Below are 25,584 nucleotides of genomic sequence, written 5' to 3'. Positions count from 1 at the left end.
CTTGTGACGGTCTGAGCCAAAGAAGAATAAACTAATGACAGCCCCAAGTTTCATAAAGAGAGAGAGGTGGTCCAGTCCCTCAGGTGTGTCTCCGTCTCTTTATTTTACTGCAAAAATCACTCAAAAGTCAAAAGGCATGCGTGCATGTGTGTGTGTGGTACTTTATGTCCTGGAGGAGGTGACCCGCTGATAACCATGGGTACAAATTTCAGATTGGGACACATTTTATGGGGGCAACCTTTGGACATCCTTAACCCTCCACACAATAAAACAATGAGGACAAACACAGACACTCCCAAGGTCTTAAAAACACCCCCAACAACACACACACACACACACACACACACACACACACACAGTAAAGAGACTGTAGTGAACAAACAGACACCTTGAACCCTACAGGGCTGTTGAACTGGGCGAGGGGTATGGTGGGAGGGTGGAAAGTGGGTGGAGGGTGAAGGATGTGGGGAGTGTGACATTCTGACACTGAGAGCGAAAGACAAGAAGCGAGGTCACACTATTAAAGTTCAACCCAACACTGATTTCTCTCTTTTCCCCTCAGGGCTAAAAGTCTGGTATAGGTTCACTTGAATCAGATACTCTTTTGCAGTAGGAGGTTGCTTTTACTGGAATATGATGAAACAAACTACAGCCAGTCATTACAAACTCAGAAATCTGTCTAGGTCACAAGCTTTGTCATCAAAAGTTTGGGAAAGAATAATCCAGTTTTTCTGATTTTATGGTTAAGCAAAACAAAAATACTTTTCATCTTGAACTTCAGAACAAGAGGCACGATAGCGTCTCTGAATCTTAGCCTTCAGTTAATTGCAACCCAGATGTTTGTTTAGTGTTTTCACATGTTAGTATGAGACTGATCGAAGTAGTTTATTCTGATGTAACGGTTTAAACGTAAACCATGCAGTTGGAGCAAATGTTAAAAAAAGTTTTTACAGTTCATCCCATGTGAGGCATCAATCAGTGTGTTTACATGCACAGTTGAATCCAGCTATGCTCGAAATTCAACTCTCTGAATGCAGTCCTCGTCTCTGTTTACCTTCTCCTTTTGCGACCGGCTTTCTTGGACGTTTTTGTTCTGGGGTCATATACCAGCGTAGTGGTTGTGGAGCATGCGCACACGTGTTGTCCAGTTAAAAGTTCAATTAAGTCGTATACATTGCCATCGTATTATCTGCGTGTCTTAACTGAGTATGGAGTAACATGTTTGCATGCACTTAAGTTGTCCAGTTAAAGTCGGATTAAGGCAGTAATTTGTTTTTTGTTTGTTTTTTTTTCATGTGGATGTAAACGTACTGAAAGACAACCCCAATGGCAAATATTTAACTCTTGGGACTACCAACACTTTTACAAATTACATAGCAATCTGTTCAATAGCTGTGGATGTTAGTGGAGCAACTGACACAAGGCTGGAAGTCATGTAGAAAGATTTCCCTATGGGCAACTGTTCATCTGGTGATACTGAATAATTTTAAGTTGTGTGATAATTTTCCATCAGCCTGTTCTGTGCACTATTATTAGTAATGTCTACATTTCCCAGAATCCGCTGATAAGTGAACCTGTTGCTTTCAGGCTGAGAGCGCATGAGGGATAGTAATGAGTGGAGAAAATTGCAACTGCCGCTGCAACCTCCATTAGGCCATTTCCACAAAATGCTCTACATCACACAGCAAAATGGAGACGGTTACATGGTCAGTAGCTGATTTAGTCTGGTGTACTTTTTCTTTATACATATACTGAGCTGGTGAGCATTTGATATACAAGAAAATGTAGTGTCCATGCTGATTTCAGAGCTTATCGAGTTTAGTCAGACACTTGTGAGCTCCAGACCTCATTATGGTCAGGCGGGAGGCGACTGCACTCTGCTACAAGTCAACCGGCTAATTGCTCTTACCAGTGCAACACACACACACACACACACACACACGCACGCACACACACACACACACACACACACACACACACACACACACACACACACACTTACAGAATGTGAAACACACACAGCTACACTATGTTTCATGGTACAGGCAAACCCAACACACACAACTAAAACCTGAGCCACTAACACATGCACCCTCCACCAACAAACCTACATAATGGTGCACAATGACGTACGCACACACATGCACACACGCTGTCACGTACAATATAAATATGTCAACAGGTTATGCTCAATCACAGCTGGTGCTCCCTCCAGTCAGCAAAACAAATTGTAAGGCTAGTTACCGGTCTCATTCCCTGTCTGTGTGTGTGTAGCTGTGGAGGAGCGATATCAGGGGTTTGTAATATTAATTGCATAGCCTCATATTTGAGTTTGACTCTTGGAGGGGGGGTGTTAATAATTAAGCAGCTACTGCACCCTGCACAGTGGAGAGCATCCTTTACCAACACGTACACACACAGACGCACACAACTGATGTGCAACTTAAGAGCATACAATACTACAGGAATCTGAATGAGGTGCAACCTCATGCAGAAACATTATGTTAGATAACGCAAATACAAAATAACTAATGCGTGCACGTCAAATAGACAAATAACTAGCCGCATGAGGCTAAGCTTGTGCACAAACAATAACAAAGCCACAGTACATTCAGATGCATTTGGTAAAAACACCTGAAATCAGAGTCCGTGCAAAGGAAATGTCAGATGTTAATGTCTCTGTGCATTTTTAATATTGTTTCCATTAAGTTGGCCACTGGTCCTCTAGATGGCTGACACCGCAACAACCCAGAGTATGTGTGTGTGTGTGTGTCTGTGTGTGAGTGTGTCTACTTGAGAAACAAAGCTTAAGGCATTTACATGAAAAATATTCATAAGACACACAATTTAAAGTTCACTGGCTCCAGCAAACTGCCCTGCAGAAGCTGCAGAAGCATTATTCAAATGTCTGGCAGAATCATTTTTGTCGTCTGCTTAATGTGTTTTTATTGCTTGGTTCCTTCAAAATGTGTGTCCATGTGATGCGTTCAACCGGTGTTATTCATGAGAATACTGAACAGGGTATTTCTTCTGCACTTCTTTAGATACCTGTTTCTTGTATTTCTTTGCTTACTACATGTAAAATTCATTAAAACTAAAGAATTCACAGACACGCTGTACAACCTGTTACAAAGAGTGGTGACGCTATATAAAGAAAATTATAATGAGTCTTCTGTGACCTCACTCACAGGTTTCCTGGAAGGCAGTTTTCTCAGGCCGTTGCCATCTTGGCAGTCCCCGACTCCACCTAACTCCCAGCTAATTACAAATGTGACACAAATTATGCATAGTCTTAATATATTTTCTCAACAGTTGACTTATATAAAAATTCACTCTTGTAGAAATTGTCTATATAGTCCAAAACTGTGATCGTGTTTATTTCTGCTGTAAAGCTGGATGTTTGAACATGGAGGTCTAGGACTGACTCACTTCTATAAGCAGCCTCAAGTGGCCATTTAAGAAACTGCATTTATAAGCAGGCTTCATTTTTGCCAGTTCATTGATAATAAAGATGAATTTATAGTACTGCTGTGACCTATACAGTATCAGTCTGGTTTACTCTGTAACAACACCACCCAAACGCTAGATGGTGTTGTGTCTTTTTTGCCAGTCGGGTAAGTTTTTATTTCTACTTCTTGCTTTACTTTCCACTTCCTGCTTCATTTTCAACAATGTCGGCTAAAACTTTCGTGCAAATGTCTGTATCTCCAAACCTCCCCAGTTAACCCTATAGATTCTTTATTGATCCAAAACAATCAATTCAAAAATCGCAGAAATAGAGAAGCAGCCGGAAATACTAAAGGAAACAAGCTACTACCAAGTGGACCACAGCTCTTGCACTCTGCATCGTGCAGTGAGTAGTTACATTTGTGGGGAGGTGCATCTCAGCTACGGAGCGAGGGGTCTGCGTCAACACCGGAGCCTCTGCATCAATTAACGCACAAGCATAAACAGTGGATAACATAACTAAATGTGGCGCAGAGACATCATTAATATCCCTTCTGGTATTTCTGGTATTTTCTTATAAATTTGCAACGAACAATTGGGCTCTGGTCTTCCTCGTCTAACTGTCACAGAGGGTCAGCCTGCCAGCCTCCATGTAGCAGTATTTCATGTACTGGTGACAGAGGGAGCGACGGGATTTAATCCAACACTCCCTCTTCCCCTCTCTGTCTAATTCAGCTGAATGCCTGACCCCATGCCTCCATCCATCCTGCAGTTCAGACCCTCTCCCTCCTCGCTGCCCCTCTTCTCCTCATCCCACCCCTTCCTCAATCCCCCCACTCAGCTCTGAGTAACAGGGGTGAAGGGGGTGGGGGAGGACGATGCAGGGTGGAGGAGCGGGATCAAAGTCATCCTGTCGTTTGTTTCCCACTGTCCTACTTTCCTCTGCTACGCTGCATTAGACCATGCGGGCCACTGGCCTACAGCACCAATGAATGTGTGTGTGTTTACTATGTATATGAAGTTCATGGGTGTGTGTGTATGTGAGAGATTTCTAGGCATGTAGCCTCCTGTTTGTGACTGTGGTTCTTTTCTGAGGGGAGAGAGGGACAGGAGGTGGGGTAAACTCCCCTCATCACAGATTTCCTGTCTGTCTTCATTCAGACAGCATCACTCTGACTCACGCTTGTCTAAATGTTACCCGACTCCTTAAAAATTTGAAAAAAAATAAGGGGAGAGGAGGTAAAGACAATAATGGCAACAATGTTTCAATCATCTCTTGCTCAGGCTACAACTACAGGTCCAATTTTCACCATATTCACTTGAGGCTGTGCGTCTATTCCCATAGACTTCCAGGATAAAATCAAGATTTTCTCACAATGTCACAATTTAGATTCATTATCTGGAAAACTGGTTTAGATATTATCATATGTGCTTCATCTCTTAACATTTTTCCCCACAATATTTATTAAATTGTTTAAAAAGATATCCAAACGATTATTTGAATACCATCACTGTTACTAATACCTGTGTATCGACTGCGTGGAGATGTTAATAACTGCTTTTGTGATCATAAAATCCCTCCACACAGCACTTCAAGGGATAGAAATCACAGTGAGTCAAATAAGACCTGCTCCTGAGATCACTTTGAGGCACCTGTCTTTAAAAATTAAATGCATGTACTTTTTATCTGCCTTTGCTCCCGGCAAAGAATAACACAGAGCAGTAGGTGAAAACCATCTCATCCCGAGCCAAGTGTGTTTATTCATCATTCATTATTCATCCACATACACAGTTCCTCCTTTTTGGGATTAGCTGTAGGCCTGACTTAGTATTACAAGTAATAGCGCTACAGCTCCCATATTTTCTTCAGTGTTCCTCATAATGATGATGATCCGGCTTATTGTTAATGGGACACACAAATCAGCCAAGAGAAACTGTGAAGACTTCTGAATGATAACAAGATGTGCAGCAAAGACGGGAAATCTCAAGCTCTGGTATGAATAAAATGAGTCCATTAAATTTCTAAGTACGCGTGAACAACAGGATCATCTGAGACCTGCGCGTGATCTGTGCACGGATTCAGAATACAGAGACCTGCTGCTAAACGATGAAGAGATTGATGGAAGTCATGATGAAAGGAAGGAAAAGTAGAAGGAACGAGAGAAAGGAAACTAGTTCTACTGTAACATCTACAATATCAGTAGTTGCAGACAATGTCAAGCTCAGTATGTCATCAGATCAATATATCGGCTTGGCTACTCCCCCCTCCCTGCCATTTTATTCTTCTTGTTTCCATGCACTCCTCTCCTCCTTCCTACATGACGTCATCTCCGTCCTCTCTCTCGCCCTGTCTCAGCTGCCCCTCTCCATCCTCCCCAATGTTTTTTCTTCCTTCGATTCAGTTCATCCCCTTTAGAGAGGAACGGTAATATCTGCTTCATCTTCTGACCTTTTCTACAGAACAAGAGGCCCCAAGAAAATAGGTCCGATTCTCTGCTCTGCCGTGCAGATGGCGGGAGCCTTTCAGACGGGGTAGGTCAGCAGAGCAGAGGAGATCTGGTGTGGATGTCTCTCCGGAGCTTTGGGGAGGATGAGAGGATGCTTTCTGCCCAGAAATGAGAGGCAGTGGAGTGGCCACTTCTGAAGAGCACATATCCTTGGAGCCAGAGTGATGTGGAGAGACACGTTTCTCTCTCTCTCTCTCCCCCTCTCTCTCTCCCTCTCTCTATCTCCATCTCTCTCACACACACACACACACAATAGCAGCCCTCTTACAAAGCTGCAGAATATAAGTGTCATAAAATGACTCCGTTGCAAGTGCTAGCATCTGGTGACCCAGCTCGCCTGCCAGCCAGTATGAGCTCTGTCCAAGGTTGGATCCTGTAGCATTAGCTGAATAAATTCTCAGTGACAGCTTGAGTCAAGGTTAACCTTGCTATAGTGCACTGGTTTGCCACCAGCAGAACGCACATCTCCAACAAGGTACGGCTCGCTGATAGATGTATATATCACATGTTGACACTGATTCGTTTGCGAAAAAACTGAACGTTTCCAAAAGGTGTTTAAAAAGGAAACTGGAGTTTTGAGAAGACGTTTCGCCGCTCATCCGAGTATCCGCTTCAGTTCTAAGACACTAGTGAGAAGTTGAAGTTTAAATAGGAAACTGTTTCTTTGAAACTGACCCCTTTGTGCTACAGCGGTAAAACCGAATGGAATTAAAGCGTTCAGAGAGAGGGCTGTCAATAAAATAATGCCATGAATGGTTTTGATTTAACAATCAAATCCATATGTGGTCTGTGCACTCTTTACAAGTGGGTTGTTTCCATAGGAACCAGAAACTGGTGTCACTAATTGCCATTAACCGCCGGATACTTACTTAGATACTTACCTGTCATTAAGGAGGGACCAGTGCACCTCAAGCCAAAGTTCCTAACAAAGCCATTGTTAAACCGCTTTCACATCGAAAATACTGGGTTGACACGGGTCAACCCATCTTTGGTGCACTTTCACATCACCAGCAGTCTCAGGTCTGACCTCCCACTGTGAGAGCTGTGTACCTGTTTTTTTGTTATTTTTTTGCTCATCATATCATTTATGAGGAGGTATTATTTTAACCATTCAAACCCCTGCTCTTTCAAAAGGCTGCTGATATTTGAATAAATCACTGTGTCCTGCACAGAGCCTGATATCTGCCGCCGACTCTTCTCCTCGGATGCAGAGCAGCGGATCTCACGGTCTTGCTAGTGCGCTGCCCTGATCGGAAAAAAAGCATGCCATATCACTATAGAAGCTGTATAAACACAGTCACACATGCATTCCCTGGTCCGTGCAATTTCCTTAACATGATGGAGGACTAATTCACCTATGCACTTCCATTAACGATCATGTAACAACACATTTCATTTGTTTGATTGAAAAAACAGACAAACATCTATACCATTTCTACCATCTAACACTATTTTTCTCGACCAATATGAATGGAAGCACCCAAAGGTAGTGGCGTTTCTGATTTGATTCACTTGCCCATGATTTCCTGGAAAGACACATGCTCACTAGACTGTGAGGCCACCACAACTTTCAACCCTAATTTTTCTTAAACTCATCAGTCAGCCACAAGCCACGCGTTTGAAACTGTCACTCTGGACAAATCATAAGAGCTTTTCACCTCAGCTGTCACTGTTAAGTTGAGTGCAGCAGAAAAGGAGAAAAGCGAGGTGGCGGTCAGAAGCTCTTAAAAGTGATTTACCGACTGCTTCAGAGCTGGACACGGGAGTGTACACGTGCGTGTGTGCGGACCATCTGCTGTGCTGAAATGAGCTGCCTACTCCAGTTAAATGCCCTGACAGCTTGCTGGTTAGGAAAACACCCACCTGATATTAACTCCAGGAGTCACATCAACCACAAGCTCTTTGGCTGCGTGTTCAAACCGAAGCAGCAGCAGCAGCAGCAGCAGCAGCAGCAGCTCCTCCATCTCCTCGCTGTCAGAGGAAAGAGCGGCTGCTGCTGAGAGTTCCCCGTGGTGCTGAGAGTTTAGTGGGCTTTCAGCGCACTGGAACATAGTAATAAAAGTTAAAAATATTTCAGCTTTCACTTCAAACAAAGGGCAGTGCACTTCAAACGGGTTTATAAAAGCCTCATTGCAACAGTGGAGGCTGTGACCAGCACTGCTCTCAGACACCTTTTCAGATCTAAAGGAGAAGGATAAATGCAGCTTTGATAATTGCAAATCACTGACGAAATTCAACTAACGGGAACGCAACAGGTTCTCAAACTGAAAGGAACTTCCAGTCTAACAATGCAGGACACTGGTAGGAACTCAACATCATGTGGAAGCTCATATTTATAACATCATAATCTGAATGCAAAGCAATCACCCACTTGCAACTTTTACATTCCCCTTTCTAAAAACTACGAAATATGAAACTGAAATAAGCAACTACACAGACTCATGAAGACAATGGTAATCCCTCTGTTGCTATAAAACTGTCTGTCTGGCCAGGCTTCACCGAACTGTTCCAGATTACACTCCTGTGCATTAGAGAAATAAGAGGAGGCTTTTCTGCTTCTCTGTTTCCTTGGATTAGAATTTAATTGAGCAGGAAAAGCACTTCACTTGTGCCTCTCAGCTCCTCTGAGTGTTGTGGCATTTGGACGCCTACAACCCTCCTCTGGCTTCTATATGAGGTGTAGGGAACAGAGTGACCTTTTAATGACAAGGCCTTATACACTCTGCCACCTACTGTAGTCTCAAACACACAGCTCACACCCTCCAGCTGGCCTCCAACCGTCCACCTTCCAACCCTCTCCAAACATTTCATCTCATGCCAGTTTCTTTCTCGCCACCAACACCAGCCTCCTCCTCCTGCTTCATCTGTCCTTTCATCCAAACCTCATTAATTCCCTTTTGCCTCTCTCAGTACGTTCTTGTCATCTCAGCCTCTCTGAAACACCCAAATTCAACCTTTTTTTCTTCTTTGACCCCAATTTCTAAATAGTAACCACAGATTTAGTTATTTGCCCTTTGTTTCGAGCAGATAACTGCCATAAGCCAACTGATCATCAGACTTTTTCTCTTGATGAACATATGTAATCATTTTCCTATTGAGGCCAGCCTAACTAATTATAAGTGCTGTAGGAGGCTGAATTTAATGCTTTTCTCCCACCTACATTAACAAAAATAATCAAACAAATTAATAAAATGTATTGCTTAAATCGCACTTTGAGAAAACTTATTCATTATTCAACAATTCTCTGCTTCACCATCGACCAATCAGAAAATATCCTCGACCAATCAGCCAATCAGAAAATAGTAGGCTTATTGGTCGTTGCCAGGTGAAATAGAAGCGCCCTAACCACACCTTCCACAAATGCGTGAAAATATGCACTTGGGGAAGAAGAGTATGGTAATCACGTCATTACTTAATTTATTATTATTATGGTTGGTTAACTTGAAACTGCCCCCTCCCACTCCCAGTAAAAGTCTCACTCCAAATTAAATTCAAAAATTGAGAGCCCTGGTTTAAATATGAATAAATAAGTCAAAATAAATGAGAAACTGTCCCTGTTTCTTCAGTTCATGTTGATAATATTTAATTCTTTTTTTTTCATCCCCAAACTGTAAATGTCCCCGGATTTCATCTTAGAACATGTTGTGAACTTGTAATTATTCATGAAAAAAAAAAAAAACATGATACTGTTAGAATTTTGAAAAATACCTTGATATAGATTTTTCGTCATAACGCCCAGCCCTACTTTTACATGTTTTCCCTGACTATTGAGATTTTATAGGAATATTGCAGTGCAAAAATGTGTGTGTGTTTTACTTTCTGACACACGAAATTACGTATCCCGAGCTTTGTTTATTTCATTTTTATTTTATATTGATCTAAAAGGAAAAAATCCATGAACATATTTTCATTCTTCCTCTTCTCAAGTGATCGTCCTCGCAGAAACATGGAGGAGAAGCAGCAAGAAAGAAAGGAAGATTGTGATGGAGGTCAGTTGGCGCACTACTTCCACACACACACACACACACACACACACACAGCAACTCAGTATTCTTTCAAATGTGCATAAACACGCTTGTGCACTCATAGACCCATACACACATCTACACACACGCACGCAGATCCCACTTGTTGCAGTAACAGGTAATTGCTGTATCCTTGCAGCATTCAGAAACAATATGACTGCCTATGGAGGGAGCGCTCCTCACAATGGGAAACCTTTCAGCACAAAGACAGAGAGAGAGAGAGACGAGTGACATGCAGGAGAAAATAGTCAGAAAATTAGACTACACACGGTGTGTGATATGAAGGTAGAATGCCAAAAAATGTATAAAGGAACAGAGAATCACAAGACTGACAATAAGCATGAAATGAGAGCAGAAAGAGAAAGACGATAGCAGCTTGGTGTAAGATCTGTTGGTTTTCAAAAACCTCCTACAGTCTGAGAGTTTCCATGATACAACCAAGAAAATAAATCTTGACTTATCATTTTCCTCAAGGATCAGATAGTCTCAAATGAAAAATCAACATTTGCACAAAGCACAAATACAGCCTAATAGCCTTTTGTCTAATATTTACTCACTGCCATTTGCTTCACTTTCAAACAGTGATATTTAAGATTCAAGAAGTGTGAGGCTTGAAAGAGTATTTTATCATGACCAAAACATGGCAAAGGAATGCACAGCTCAAAGCAAGTTTGTTCACACCTTGACGAAGATTTTGTCAACCACTATTGATCCATTTTAAGAGCACAATGTGCAGCATTATATGAACGGTGATTGATCAGCTTGTGTGTTTTCCTTCAAGTTTCTATTACTGGTAAAGTTTGTTGGTGATGAACCACATACAGTATGTCCCAAAGGGGAATAGTACACACACCAAACAGAGATGAATGTTTCCTAAATTAAATACAGTGCGTATCAACAAAACGAGAAAAAAAAAAAAAAAGATGTGTACACAAATAAAAATGTCTTCCTCTTTTAGCTCTATAATTTTAGTTCATAGTTGGGTTCCAACAGAAACATTTCAACTACAAGAACTTTGCTCTGAACCATCACTCTTTATCACAAAGTAAGCGACAGTTTCCGGAAACTATAATTAACATAATCAGTCTAGTGATCAACAGGTTCAATTTGATCCGAAGTACAAATTAAAACATATTGTATGCCACAGGTATTATCAGCTTGCTTCCCTTCATCTTTCTGTGTTTCAGGCTAAAAATCTGAGAATCACATTTTCCACTGACCCTGTTGCTTGTGGTCATAAAGATAAAGTGACAAACTGTTCTCTGCATGAGGATTTGGTTTTGAGCATGAGCTCACCATCTGCCATTATCTTAATCTCACAAAGACTAACATTTTAGGTCATCTGAAAAATAAAAAGGCCCTAAAATATTTTAAAGATACATCATGTGCATTACCACTTGAAAAACAATCTGTGATCATCAGTCTTACAAAGAACCTCCTAATCCCACCGAAACAAAACAGCGGCAGCAGACGTCCTAGTGGAAGCAACTTGTTCTTACCATCGTCCTCCTTGCTGTGTGTGTTCTGGGGACTGTGGCGCATCCTGTCTCCACGGCTCGGCGGGCTCAGGTCTGACACTGCTCCCAGATCAGCTGCTAGCCATGTGGGCTCGCTCATCTCTGCCTCCTCCTCGCTGCTCAGTGAACTGTCATCCTGAGCGGACAAAGAGAAAAGCAACTCCGTTTTATACATCTCAGTATATACGTACACCTCATACTGATTTACTAACGTCATTGTATAAAGTGCTGCATCACAACAGGCTGACTTAAGCCACAAAACATATTACGAGTGAAAAAAGCAAACGATCTTAGATCATGAGATCAAAGTTAGAACCAATAGCAGGAAAACAATGTGGTAAAATATTAGGATTATAGCAGTTAAGAGAGGAACAATGAACAAGAAGGGGAAAGCGAGATAAAAGGTTTAGAGATGTCTCCTGTTCTTTTCCATTTAACATCCTTTGCATCCTAATGACAGTCTAATACAGCATCTAAAGGCAGCTTCATGATCTTAAAACAAAAGGCAGAGAGATGGAGAATAGATGCCCATCACAGATGTCTACTTTTAACCAAAGATGCACAATTCCAGAGAGACAGTGTACATTTTCAAGATTTATGTATTTATTAATTAAAAGAACCCCAATATATTTGTATATGGCGGAGAGACACAATAAACAACTGAGACCTGTGTGGTTAAACTGTGCTGCACAAATTTCCTTCAAGCATGGATCCAAACATTAGCTTGCTTTTGGATCAAATAATCGTCAATGATCTGCTTCAACTACCACCCTCTTCATCTGTCTGTCACCTCTAATGTGTCATCTCTCATGTGCAAGCGAATGCAAAAACACATAAACAAATCACATGAAGATACAGACAGCACAAAATGAATTTCTTCCCTAAACAGAAGTTTAGGCAATTAAGATCTTTCCTTGAGAGGGGGAAACATGAAAGAATGTAATTGCTCTACATGCATGGCTAAATCCATGCGCCTAATGTCTTATTAGCCTCATTTACATGAATGAAACTGTTAACCTACTGTCTTAAGCTGTTTGAATCTATTTATTTGCCGCTTTGTCAGTGTCAGCTTCCATGGGAGCAGCCACGACATTTGCTCCGCTAGTTTAACCCAAACATCAGAGCAAACATGAAACACGAGGCAGAGGAACGGCAGGCAGGCAAATCAAACATAACATGCCAACTGCTGCTCAGTGTGTAGCACCTGCAGGCCTCGCTGACAGCAGGAACGTCACACTGGGATGTATTCCTCTAAACTCTGAGCTGGCTTCCTTCTACTTCACAGACTCTACCTCTGTTCAATCAAAACATCTAGAAAATGAAAAATGCAACACTTCCTGTGGCAAAGAGTTTATTTATTTTTTGCTTGTACAGCGGGTAATCATGAAAGCCCCCAAAATTTTACCATGATTAGGGAATCGTCAGAGAGCTTGAAAATTTGATATTGGTGCAGTTGTGCTAAAGCCGAACAAATAGTTTTGATGAGATGAATCAGTAAAAACAAAGAAAATACAGTGGTGGAGGAAAATAGGTAGGCCTGTCAGGTTTCTAAAAAAATCTTTTTTTTTTACCTCTGTGGTTAAAGATATATATATATATATTTGCATAACCAACCACAGGAAAATCATTGCTGGACGAATATTGTTAGTCTGGCAAGTGTTGTGTTACCTACACCGATACAAAAATGTGGCCAAAGCAAAAAGAAAGACGATGCTGAAGCACTGATTTCTCAAGGATAAGAAATTACCTGATTCTCACTTGATTTATGAGCACAGTAAATATTTTCTAATGTGGTTATGGTTTCAACATGGGTGCATGCTCAAGACAGGTAAATCAAGCACTTGTTTGAGGACCCATGAAATAAGGAGAATGGAGGCTCCCAGGTGGCTGCCTTTTGGCTTAAACCCATGAAGACCTTACAGCGCATTGACAACTCCAGAGCCCCCTTCTATCTACCTATTGACAGATTTCACGAGCTTGCACTGGGGGGGATAACAGATGTACGTCTTTGCCTGGGGCACCTAGGACCAGCACTGCGTTTCAAGACCACTGTCAGATGTCTTTTTTCAATATAGCAAGTTTTGTAATATAGTTTGTTTTATAAATGATGCATAAGATAAAGTAAGTTATCGGCAGCGTAGTGGCTCACTAGTGAGTGACAAATAACTCCATGCCTCATATCTTCAGGTTGTCTGTCAGATTTACCTTTAGCTCATCTACACTCTCCCGAAGACACATCATGGCCTCTTTTTTTATACACTCTAAACGAGTCACTAACATAATTTGCTGGTCTGCTACAAGGTACACACTCCCGTTTTCAATTGTGTTATATGGCCAGCGACCATACTGACCTCCCGACCATTACTCTGAACCTGACAACAAGCATTCATCATTTCCTGTGGTGGCTGTGAATACTGTCACAGAAATGCAAAGCCGTCAAAAAGGACACCTCCCTATTGTGCATCCCAACCCTTCAGAGTTTCAATCTCCGACAAAACACACACATTCTAGGACACACAAACAAACAACGAATTGAGCAAAGACATCAGCAACACAGGAAAATCAAACTGATATTTAAGAAGTGTTCCTCTTAGAGAGGGAGGCAGGCCTGACAAACATGCAACAGAAGCACGCTGATGACATCGAAATTACCTAACAACTGATTTTCTTCCAATTTTACATACATATCATCCCTCATTCTGAACGAGAATACAATGTATAAATCAAGCAGTTGTAGGCACACTGAAAAGTGAGCGTTGGAATGTGCTGCTCCAGAGAAAAATCACAGACTAAACCTAAATGTGGACAGAAATATAATACCGACAGATACATAATAAAATAATTTTATTTGTTTTTTTAACTTTTAATTAATGAAATTTAAACTTTTTCTAAACATATGGTTCCAATAATCACATTGAAATGCCACGGCAGTACAGCAGGATGCTGCTTGGGTGGTGTCTTTAATTGTTCATCTATTACACTGCCATAAGAATTCTAAACCAACTACATCAGTGCAGCTGTTCCACATGCGCACCAGGAACTAATCTATACTAAGGTGGCACTGTAGAATAACAAGAGGATCATGGGAGCAAAGTTCATATGAGAAGTGTGCTGGGAGTCTGTGAGGTCACTAGGCTCATGGAGAGGTTTTGTGTGTGGGGGGATATAAAGCCTAATCTTTTCTCCCTAACACTCCTAGCTTGTAAATAAGAAGCTTTTTTTAACCACATACAGTTGGGAATGCAAACAGTTATGCATATTATTTTAGCACAAACATCGCAATATCGTGAAAACTTATAATTTACCAGAGAGAGGAGAGAAACAAAGCTCCTACAAGCAGAAAATAATTACCAGTTGAATGAATGATGCTCCTTTAAAATAAAATCACTCTCCTCTTTTTTCTCATAGAGCCGCAGCTAAAAATGTTGACCCCAAACTTTGTAGGGACTTCAGATACAGTACTTGCGAGGGCTGGTGCATTTATTTAATATTTCATAAAATGGGTGTGTTTGAGCTATAACAAGTGTTAAATGGAGAGGTGACCATCAGCCCTTTAACACGGTCCACATCACATCTCACAGAGTGAGTCACTCTCCATCCACCTCCTTGTAGCTGACAGTTGGTCACTAGTGGATGGTCTATGCTCTGGTTGCCTAGGTAACCATCTTGTATATTTCCCACCTCAAACGTTTCCGAGTGAAACAATCATAAAAATATTGGTAGTATTTGGAGTAATTTAGTGGTAGGAACCAAAATCCAAAAGGGATCTCTGTGCATGTGTCATATGTAGTCAACTGTATCATTTGCTCCAGTTTGTTGTTGCCTCAAAGTTGAGATAAGTTCAACTTGGTATCCACCCACATCGCACTAAAGATTCTTTCTATCATTGCTATAATCCACTGAACTTCATAAATATTCAACAGAAGTAGAGACTCTTCCTGGACCTTAATTATAGAAAGTTTATCATTGTTAAGAGACAAATAATTTATTATTTGAACTTATTTCTGCTTTGACCTGAGTCATGAATCACACCTTTGATGTCTGTCAGGTTAAAGGATCATTTTAAGATTGAAGTCAGTCAGTTTCTACACATCCAAAGGTCACATGAGAAAAACCCTGATGTGTGCTCCTTTAGCCATCATTGCAAAGGTGAAACGCTGCAGGGGAATTCACAGTTTCCATTAAAGAAAGTATATCTTTCTGTAGCTTCTGCACTGAGCCCATGTGGCAGCACTGACCCATATCTGTCCGCTCAGAGCACTCAGAGGAGGAGTCTCTCTGCACTGGTCAGACTGGATTAACCTCCTCACTGGAGCCAGCATGACTGTACACACCAACAACAACTGGAGTCATCCACATAGGTTTGAAAACAGCCAAGCAACCAGGAGAGCTGTGACATTAGCCACAGTATCAGTGGCGCGTTCTTTGTTACATGACGAAGATTGATTAAAGTGTTAGAGATTATTTCTTCTGATGTCATTACACCAGAGGACAAAGGATCGGTTTCCAGGTGATCAACAGAAATCTTCAGTGGAAATCCTCTTCGATTCTGTTTTTATATTCATTTTAAATATGTTTTAGTGCTTTGTGACATGCAGTGTCTCTCGTTGGACCTTTTCGTATTTCTACATTTACACAAAAGTGTCCGTCCCGGCCTCAGTATGTCAGGACGCTGAAACACTCCCCACGGTGTCAGAATCAGAGGTGGTCCATATCACCTTCTCAGTACACAGCTGAGTCTGAATATTTTATTCATCACACACCTATTTCACTTTTAGTTTGTACACCACACTGTTACATTTTTAATGATCTTCAGCATGCTTGGATTATTCTAACTAGTAATGAAAACAGTTTTCTGTTTAGCTAAAATATTCAGTTACTTAGACTGACAATTTTAAGGATGTCCTCCCTGGAAGATCAGGTGACACCTGTAACTTGTTATGGTCTTTCTCCATCGATGGGTGAACAACTGTGATGGGATGTTATGCTGCACATGACAGGAAGTCTGAACAGCAGGGCAAAGAGAAAGGAGTTGGTTCTTTAGAAGCTTGTCTCCTGCAGCCCTTCATGTAACAGCTTACTTTGGCTGCTCCTTCTTATACCATATCACTCCTATTTACTGTCAAAATATGACCAGTGTCCTGTTTTTATTTATACATTTTTGATAAACGACAGCATGAACTGTTCTGTTTGCACTAATAGTAATCTATGAACCCATCATCTAATAAGAATTTAGCATTCTGCACTCACATCTGTTTACAGAGATTAATGGAAATATTTATATAAATACAGTAATACTTTCATCAGTGGACCATGAACACGGGCACCACTGAGTTAGATTATTCCACAATGGAATGGTGAATTATTTATTTATTTATTTTTACATAAGATTGCTTAAATAAGATTGATTGATTTGATTGATAATCATATGTGGAGAAGATAAAAAATAATACCCTGGCCAAACACTGTTAACATAGCCTCACAGCTAAATGTAAAGCAGGATGGGAAAGCTAGATACTCTCAAGATTTCTGTGGTTCACATTTCATGTCATTCAGTTTCAAAACTGTTACAGATACGTAGGCCTGTGAGCAATACCGTGAACTTGTAGTCTGATATATTAATCAGCTCGGAGACTATTCTGGCTCCATTAATTCACCAGAGCCAAGCACGTGAAACAACTGACAAATGATCAAATAGGACCATATTTTAATCTACACTTAATTCCTTTTCAATTACTATCATCGCCAGCCCACATTAGCTCATTTTCTATTACCATATAATCTCAGTATTATAATCACTAGTTTAGCCTACATCCTTTTGTTGTGGCGCTGGAGGACGGGAAAAAAAGAGGATTCGTATTAGACTTGCGGAAGCTATCAGATGGTAAAACCTGTCTGACTCCGCTTTTCATAAAGACTTGTGGAAAACGAGCACTGATGAAGTGTTAAGGAGGCTCCTCTTCTTTCCTTCAGGATGAAAATGAACTTCATCATGCGGGATTACTGTATAAGAATTTCTGGACTTTATTGACCTTTTGTCACACTCAGTGCGTTTACATGCAGAGGTTAATCGAGCTATGCCCAAAATTCGACTTTCTCACTACAGCCCTTGTCCCAGTTTACATGCAGCGCAAGAAAATCGAATAACTGTTCTCCTCTTCCACACTAGGTGGCGATACGTGTCTTTTCAGCGGGTTAACACCACGTTAATACGCCCCGTTCTCCGGTTGACCTATTACGTCACATAATAAACAAGAGTCGTTCAAACAAGAGTCGTTCATGCGGCAGACCGGCATTTCAAACAACAACCATAGGGATGAAAGTACATTTTTTAATCTTGTACGTAATGTTCGTGCTACTTCTGGTGCAGATAAGTTGTGCGCTATCCGTCAGACAGTTCTTCTACTGGCTCTGTTTACCTTCCTCTTCTTCTGCGACTGGCTTTCTTGGATGTATTTGTTCCTGGGTCACACGCCAGCACAGTGGTTGTGGAGCATTCGCACACGCATTATCCGATTGGAAAACTGTGGTTACCGTATACATGCTGGAGAAAATCGAATGCCAATCACATTATCTGGGAGTCTCAATCGGATGATGAGAACTCCGATTTTAATCGGAGTAACGAAGTCCTGTTATAGTCCGATTATAATTCAGTTTTTTCAGAGTGTAAGTTAGTCTTTTTTGATTTAATTAAAATAACAAATGCATACAAGCAGAAACATCTTCTAGGTTATCAAACACATCACTAACTGCATGAAGCATCATTAGTATGATGGAAATTTATCTTATTGTCAAGCAATACCTCACTAAACAATCAATAAAAACAATCCTACAACTATTGTGTATATCCAAATCGTGATAGAAACTAAGACTGTTGATTCTAGTGTTTTACAAAATGGGTGGTTTATTGATACTAACATGTCAAAATCTTCCCTCTATTACGCACAGCAGCATATAACTCAACCCTACTGTCCTCTTTTCTCTTTTCTCTTTCTACTCCTCTTCTAAACTTTTCCTGGTTGGCCAAAGACAGAGGAGGGTTAAAAGTCTTTGTTTTGTGTGTGTGTGTGTGTGTGTCTAAGTAATGAGCTGTCCTGAACAGAAACGTTCCTGCCTGATAGCTTAACATGTAAACAGGGTTTGGAACGATCACAAAAGCTCGATAACACACTTTAATCTCCATTCTCCTTTAATCTACTTTTTAAGGCAATACATTTTGGAACACTAGACGTGTCAAGCGTTTCCACATGTCTCTACGTTTAAGATATTTGATTATTTTTATTCTTTGTGCCAATTTCCAAAACGTAAAATTTCCCTTCTCAGTTTTTAAAAACTGTATCAGATACATCAAAAACAATAAACTGCCAATTTATAACTGTAGTAGTAACCAATTATAGCCATAAAAGATTCAACAGCATTCCCTGGTTAACTCAACCAGAAACTTGGGTGGAGTTTTTCGTCTCCAAAACTAATTTGTTGGTCTCAGCTGCAGGAACCACACCGACAGGCAGAAACTGACGGTGATGATGATGAAGACTGTGGTGAGGATTATGAGAGGTGTAAAGCAGTTAAGTGCACCTAAGATGAATAATTAACAGTCCCCCCTTTCCACTGTCTATTTTTACCAGAGTGGAGGTGACAGGAGCAGCCAGTGTTTAAACTTGTATCCAAGAACAAAAGAGACAATAGGTAGAACATCTGAAACTGAGAAGACAAATACGGAGATGAACAGCAAATGTGATGAGCCAAGAGGCCAGGCGGTGACAACAGGAGTAGAGTAGGGCGAGAAGAAGAAGCCCAATTTGTGGAAAATCAAGAAGAGAAGGGAGACATGAAGCTGAACATGAGCTTTGGAATATTACATACATATACAACAGAAGGAGAAAACTGCCAGAGGAAAAATAAACGGAAAGAGGCGATTAAGAGGAGTCATTTCAGCTCTGCTTGGTGGAGAAGAATTAAAAGGAGAAGAGCTGTGGACAGTAGAGCAGAAGGAGAAAGCAAGAGGACGGGCAGTCACAAAGGCAGAATATGAAGGAAAGAAAATTGAACGTCGGGAAAATGGCAGACAACCCTGCAGAGATGTGGAAAATAACTTCTGCATCACCAGGAAATATATTCCGAAAATATTTACGTCCAAGAAACAGCAGCAGCGTTGAGCTGTCACTCAGCAACTTCACTGACTGATGAGATTTAAACTGACTGCCGCTTTACACTTTGCTGTTTTCACAAGTTGAACACAAAATGTTTATGTCTGATGTATGAAAATATCCCGGCATTATGTGTAATGTATTTCTTCTTTCTCCCATTGTAACCGCTACACCTTTGTCTGTGAATATAAAACCGAAATTTGTCATTATGCTGTGTGAGTTGTCATTGTTTCATTTTTAAAACCAGCTGCTCCTCCCATGAACCCTTTGGGCGTGTATGTTATCTACAAGCAAAGAGCAGTGTGTTAAACTGTGTTTGCATCAGCTGGTGTGTGCATGTAAACGCAAAATGGAAAGCAGAGCATTACAAATCTGCACATTACTTGGCATTTGTAGTTAATGCAGTACACAAGCATTTGAAGAAGTGTGTCAATGACTATGCGTGTGTGTTTGTGCCCAGAGCAGAGCAACCGGATCTGGTCCTATGGCTTTGCTCAGATAATCAAGTTAGCCACCGGACAAACGGAAGGAAACATTTCTTTCTCTGTGAGCTCATCTCCTCTCTTCCATTCACATCTTCATCTTCTTCAGCTGTCCAGACCTTTCTGATTTCTACACCACGGTCCCTCCCAAATACTTCCAGTGCGTTCACAGATGCAGACTTCATGTAGTAACTTAAATTACACAAGTGGTGTCATATCAAATGACTATTGGAAATTTATAATTGTGACTAGTAGATTGTGAGGAGTGCCTGGCCTCACAATATACACAAGTCTGACACCAGCACATCATGTCACAATTTAATCTTGAACTTAAAGTGAAATACTAATTTCTCCAACTTGTTCCACCCACACATTCAACTCCCGCATCCCCACAGACAGAGCCACCGGAGGGCCGAGAAGCCTCTCTGCCAACACACATTACACACAGAGCGATGATGTTCTACCAGAAAACTCCAGTGCACGCACTCATAAATCAGTCACCCGCAATTACTGGAAAAGTGGAGAAAAGCTTGTAACAGAGTTCAATTATGTAGCATTTAAATCAGTAATAATAGAAAGTCTTAAACTAGTGTTTACCTTATAAGAAACATTAAAAGAAAAAGATATCTATTCCTTAGCCCAAGCTAATGTTTAGTTCTCATCTTATTTTGTCTGGAGTGTTTTTATTTGATTTTATGTTCATCAGTTCAATGTATTTTGCAGAAACAATATCTGTAAAATAAAGATTTCAGTAATTCTTTAATTAACTTTGACATTCTAAGCATTTTTTTTATGTTTGGACAAATTTTCATTGTAAGAGCTGCAGATGGAAATAATTCTAATATATCACATGTACATAAATCCCTGTCGCCCTCTGTTGTCAACACTGGCAGCGTCTCTTTTAATTTACCCCACCCCAACCGCCTGCCCCAAGGTTAATTAAAAAAGGTATAATATAGATATAGTGTTCTTCGTGACTTATGGAGCTTATTCTTTATTTGCTACATATGACTACATCTCCACCGCAGAGGAGCGGTGCTGCATTTTAACACAATGTCATGAGGATACATCAGCCATTTCTAAGCGCTCTAAGCTATTCTTAGCTCAGTAGTTGCTGGCAACTATTTATGATGGCAACCTAAAGGGTTGACGTAGTCATCAACCAGAAATGAATCAGATCAGCATTCCATTCTTGTTTGCCTTCGAGAACATTTCTTATGATCTGAATGGCAAATGTGTTTGAACCTACTCAAAAGAACACATCTATTTCATTGAGTATTTAGAGACACACAACTATTCATGAGATCTCATCCAAGAAATGCAACAACCACCATCATTAACTGGACCTTGGAGTTCATTTTGAATGTCTTCTTATGTTTTCTTTCAGTCTTGGCTCATTTTCTCTGGACTGTTTGTTGGAACACTACACCGGCGCATTCATATGTTTTAGTAAAATTCTGCATTTTATCAGTGCATAAAGCCTGATCACAGTCTGTCCCTAGCGAAGCAGCATAACATGAATTTCATTAAGAAAATCAATTAAGGTGGACGTTTCTCCCCCCATGGAGGGGCTGGGGGGTTGGTGCTTCTCTTTGTTCTCTTTGTTTTACAGGCAGTGGTGGTGCAGAGCTGGACCCTGAAGCCTCTCTAGCTGTCAAATTGGCATCCTTCCACCTACCTACCTCCCCCCACCTATCACTCTCCCACAACACCCCACCTCCTCATTTATCTCCCTTTATTTCCACCTCCCTTCCCCCTCTTCCTCCCCCCATCCCTTCACCAGGCCAACTCCATCCGCGTGTCCCGCTGCCCAGTCCTCACTCAGTTTGCCACCACCTCCTCCCTTAGTCCTTCTTCTTTACCACCGCCACTACCACTCCCACCCCCCCACACTCTACTCCTCCCCCACATCCACCGCTTTCTGACTGCACCCTCTCAGCTCTCTCACTCTTAGATGTTTTCATTCTGCACCCATCAGAGGTGAGAACCGCTCCCTCTCTCATCCTTCCTCTACCCCTCTTGCCATCCTGTTTGTTGGTTTCCATGGAAACAGAACGAGGTTGGATGAGAATTATATTGATGTTGATTTGATGGAATTCTGATTCCGCAAATAGATGAAAAAAAGTAAATAACAGGACTGAAACCGCTGGTTACCACTATCTTCATCACCGGGATCTCTGCAATCTTTACATAATTAGCATCGTAGCAGGTGTCACCCAAAGCAGCTCTGACTTCTTTTTTTCTAGGACAAATTGGCAGCATGGCTGTTTTGCACCACCATTATACATACATGACACATCCATGCCGCATGCATGAGTGTTGGAACAACCATTTTATTTACATTCATGCCCTTCAGCCCCGTGAAGCTAAAGGAATTGATTTGAAGCCTCCATGTACAAATGAAATGTTATGTGTGGTGTGTTTTAAACTACTTATTCTTACAGTACTGAAATGTATCAATTAAATAAATTCATTCTCAAATTTGAATGATGTTTAAAACAGAAAGTGAAATGTAAAGAAAACTCTGACTCTCTGCATGGCATTTTCAGGATGCTTTGAGATACAGTACAAAGACACAGGGCTGGTAGATATAGCTATGGATAATCTAATTTACCCCTTTACTATCCAAGAGTGTATTAGACCATTCTGGACAATGTCTGATAACAATGAGCACAAATGCTTCATGGAATAATTTGTCGACTTACAATATTGCTTACAATATTACTACAGTATTACTATAAATATTACCATGAGGATGATCTCTCCACATTGCCCACTCAAAACGCAATTCTGAAGGGCCGGAAAGAAAGAAACCTTCAGCTTTCCGCTGATTCCTCTGAGTTGTTGTCTGGTGGTCACAGTGAGAATCTGTTAACTGTAACGGTGACGCTACGTCGAGGTGATCAGCCCACTTATCCCCCGCTGCGAGGCAGCAGCTCAAAATGCATATGAGCATGCCACGGCATGTATTTGTGGGACATACTGAGATGGAACAGAGACACTGAGCCGTGCTTCAACACACCCTCACACATCAGTCCTGCACTTGATAAAACTGGCGGAAAATTTGACGAATTAAGCGCCAGTTAGTGCACATGACAGCCGCTCAGTATTCAGTCCAACAGAAACATCTTATTTCTGATTGCATCCATCCCTCACAGAGATCGATGAGGGCTGGAGGGAAGAGGAGAGGATCATTTCTGAACTGAGAGAGAGGTGAAGATATTGATAAGAGGCAGCTGGCTCGAGGACAAGCACAAACACACACACACACACACACAGGCGCACACTGCAAGGATTAATAGGGCGCAGGCCGTGGAGCTCCACTGCAGAATATTGATTGGCGAGAAAACCAGCCATGAGGAGGAGGTGTACGTTTGTGTATGTGTGTGTCTGTAAAAAGGTGGGGGGTATTACCACTGAAATGCACAATACCTGATGTGAAACCCTTGGTAGGAAATAGAAAGACAACGAATATGCCAGACAAATACAAGGAAAGAAAACTTTTCTAGGCAGGCGGACTGTCTGTCAGCATGAGGAGGCTGTGGTCCTGTCTGTTCTCCAGGTTATAAAAAGGCCCGTACAGTACGCAGCGCAGAGGAGACGGCCGGCCATAATCGATACGCTGCCACTGACCTTCATTGAACACAGGCACAGAGGCGGAGGCTATTGAGGAGGATAACAGTGATGGTTTCTGTCTCCACTTCCTGTTTGACCAACGAGAGCGATGTTCATCCTCGTCTTTCTGAGTTGTTCTCTGCAGGTGGTGGCAATTTTCTAGTCCTCAGTAAGACAAACAAGGCAGAAATAGAGCGAGACAAACAGATATGGTGTCAGTGTTCCAGCCTGCTGCTGACTGTGTGTTATCCTGTAGCACACCGGCCAACACTTACTGAACTTGATCTTCATCTCTGCGAACAAAGAGCCGGAGTGCCTCCTCTCTGAATTTAGAAGCCGTTCTGTAGTCCAGCCTCTGGGTTCAATTTGACTCATAAAGAAGTGATCCACAAAATCTGAGCTCTCCTTCCATTGTGTCGACATCGCTGCCGTTAAGCTCTCACCGCAGAGGTTTATCACGTAGCGATCGCTTTGAACGAGGCCAGCTCTGTGAGGCGTTTTTACTTGGTGATGAATGAAAAGCTGAAACCGAATCTGTTCAAACTAAGTATATTTTGGAAAGTTTACTTGAATAACGCACTAATTGAATAATCAGACCAAGACAGGGATCAAGTATTTCTCGGTTTCCCGCAGCTATTTTAAGTGGAGAAAGTAGGCCTGATTTTGAAATCAGGCCGGCATCACATGCCTCAGGAGAAACTTCATAGCTATTATTCTCTCTAATCTCATACTTGCACAACCGCATTATATACATTACGTGAGATTATTTTAATGATGAGGGAGCCCTGAATGAATGAATGAATGCACCACCTCACGTGATCTCATGGGATAGTCCTTCGGCCTTGTAGACTAGTTAATCTCATTGGTTTTTGAGAAAGCGCTGATGTAGTCATCCAGTTTTTCAATTACAAACATCAATTTATTTTTATTTTAAAAGGGACGGACTTCATCCTGTGAGCAATTTGTGAGGTTCTGGAGAGGATCTGGAAATCCCTCACGTTTACAGATAATCTGGAACTACAATTCCTTCCTTCCGAGTGTGCAACTTACACACATAGTGAGGCATATCAGTCTGGATGACCGATCATCATAATGTACATTTTGCAGTAATAATACAAGCTGCTTGTCAAATAGTTGGAAGAAAGTACACAATTCATAGATATTGTACTGATACACATCGCTGAAAGGACTAACAACACACTGAAACTCTGAAGTGATGCTGAGATTCAGGCTCTTTTCTGTGCACACTGCTAAATAAGGAAAGTCCACCATGATCAGACATGGAACTTTGACTGGAACCTGATTAACAATCTATTCTGGCTGTAACAGAGCTGAACTGAACCTCATTAAACAATACAACCAAATTAAAGGTTACAGCTCTAGTCCAGCTCACACAACGATAGACAACCACTTCAAACTATCCAAACCCTTTTCAAATGACACAAACCTGCTCTGGCAACAGAAAGTGTGAGGCATCAATGTGATAAATAATACTTAATAATAAATGTCTTGTTGTAAATTTAATTTAAACTCTAAACCCTGAGATATTCTCACGTGTCCAGACTTACAAAGTGTAGTCAGAATATAACCACAGACAGTCGTGCACTGCTTTAGACACACACTCAGAAACACACAGCATGGATAGTTCAGCTCCTCTTAGATTAATCAGAAAATATTCTACATACTGTGTGTGGTCAGTGTGGAAGCAGAATGCCTACAAGGAAACAGATCCATTAATGTCTTAAAGAGACAGAAAGAGAGAGTGAGAAGGACAGACAAAGAGGGACATTATTTCATTCATCCCTATACAGACAGATACTGACCTTGTCTTGATATTAGAT

The 25,584-nt window shown here is 41.2% G+C and overlaps 1 protein-coding gene across 3 annotated transcripts in view; it reads right to left on the bottom strand.

Annotated features, from left to right (window-relative positions):
* The window catches only part of LOC124996669 (nucleolar protein 4-like), a 138,911-nt gene that overhangs the window by 48,344 nt on the left and 64,983 nt on the right, over positions 1-25,584 (bottom strand). For all 3 annotated transcript variants that reach the window (XM_047569936.1, XM_047569921.1, XM_047569929.1), the window contains one exon: positions 11,479-11,632. In XM_047569936.1, the coding sequence (XP_047425892.1) occupies positions 11,479-11,632 (154 nt within the window). The remainder of the gene's footprint in view (positions 1-11,478; positions 11,633-25,584) is intronic.

Source organism: Mugil cephalus, chromosome 1, assembly GCF_022458985.1.
Source record: "Mugil cephalus isolate CIBA_MC_2020 chromosome 1, CIBA_Mcephalus_1.1, whole genome shotgun sequence".
NCBI lineage: Eukaryota > Metazoa > Chordata > Actinopteri > Mugiliformes > Mugilidae > Mugil > Mugil cephalus.
Note: the sequence above shows the minus strand (reverse complement) of the source record. Positions and strands in the feature narration are given on the sequence as shown.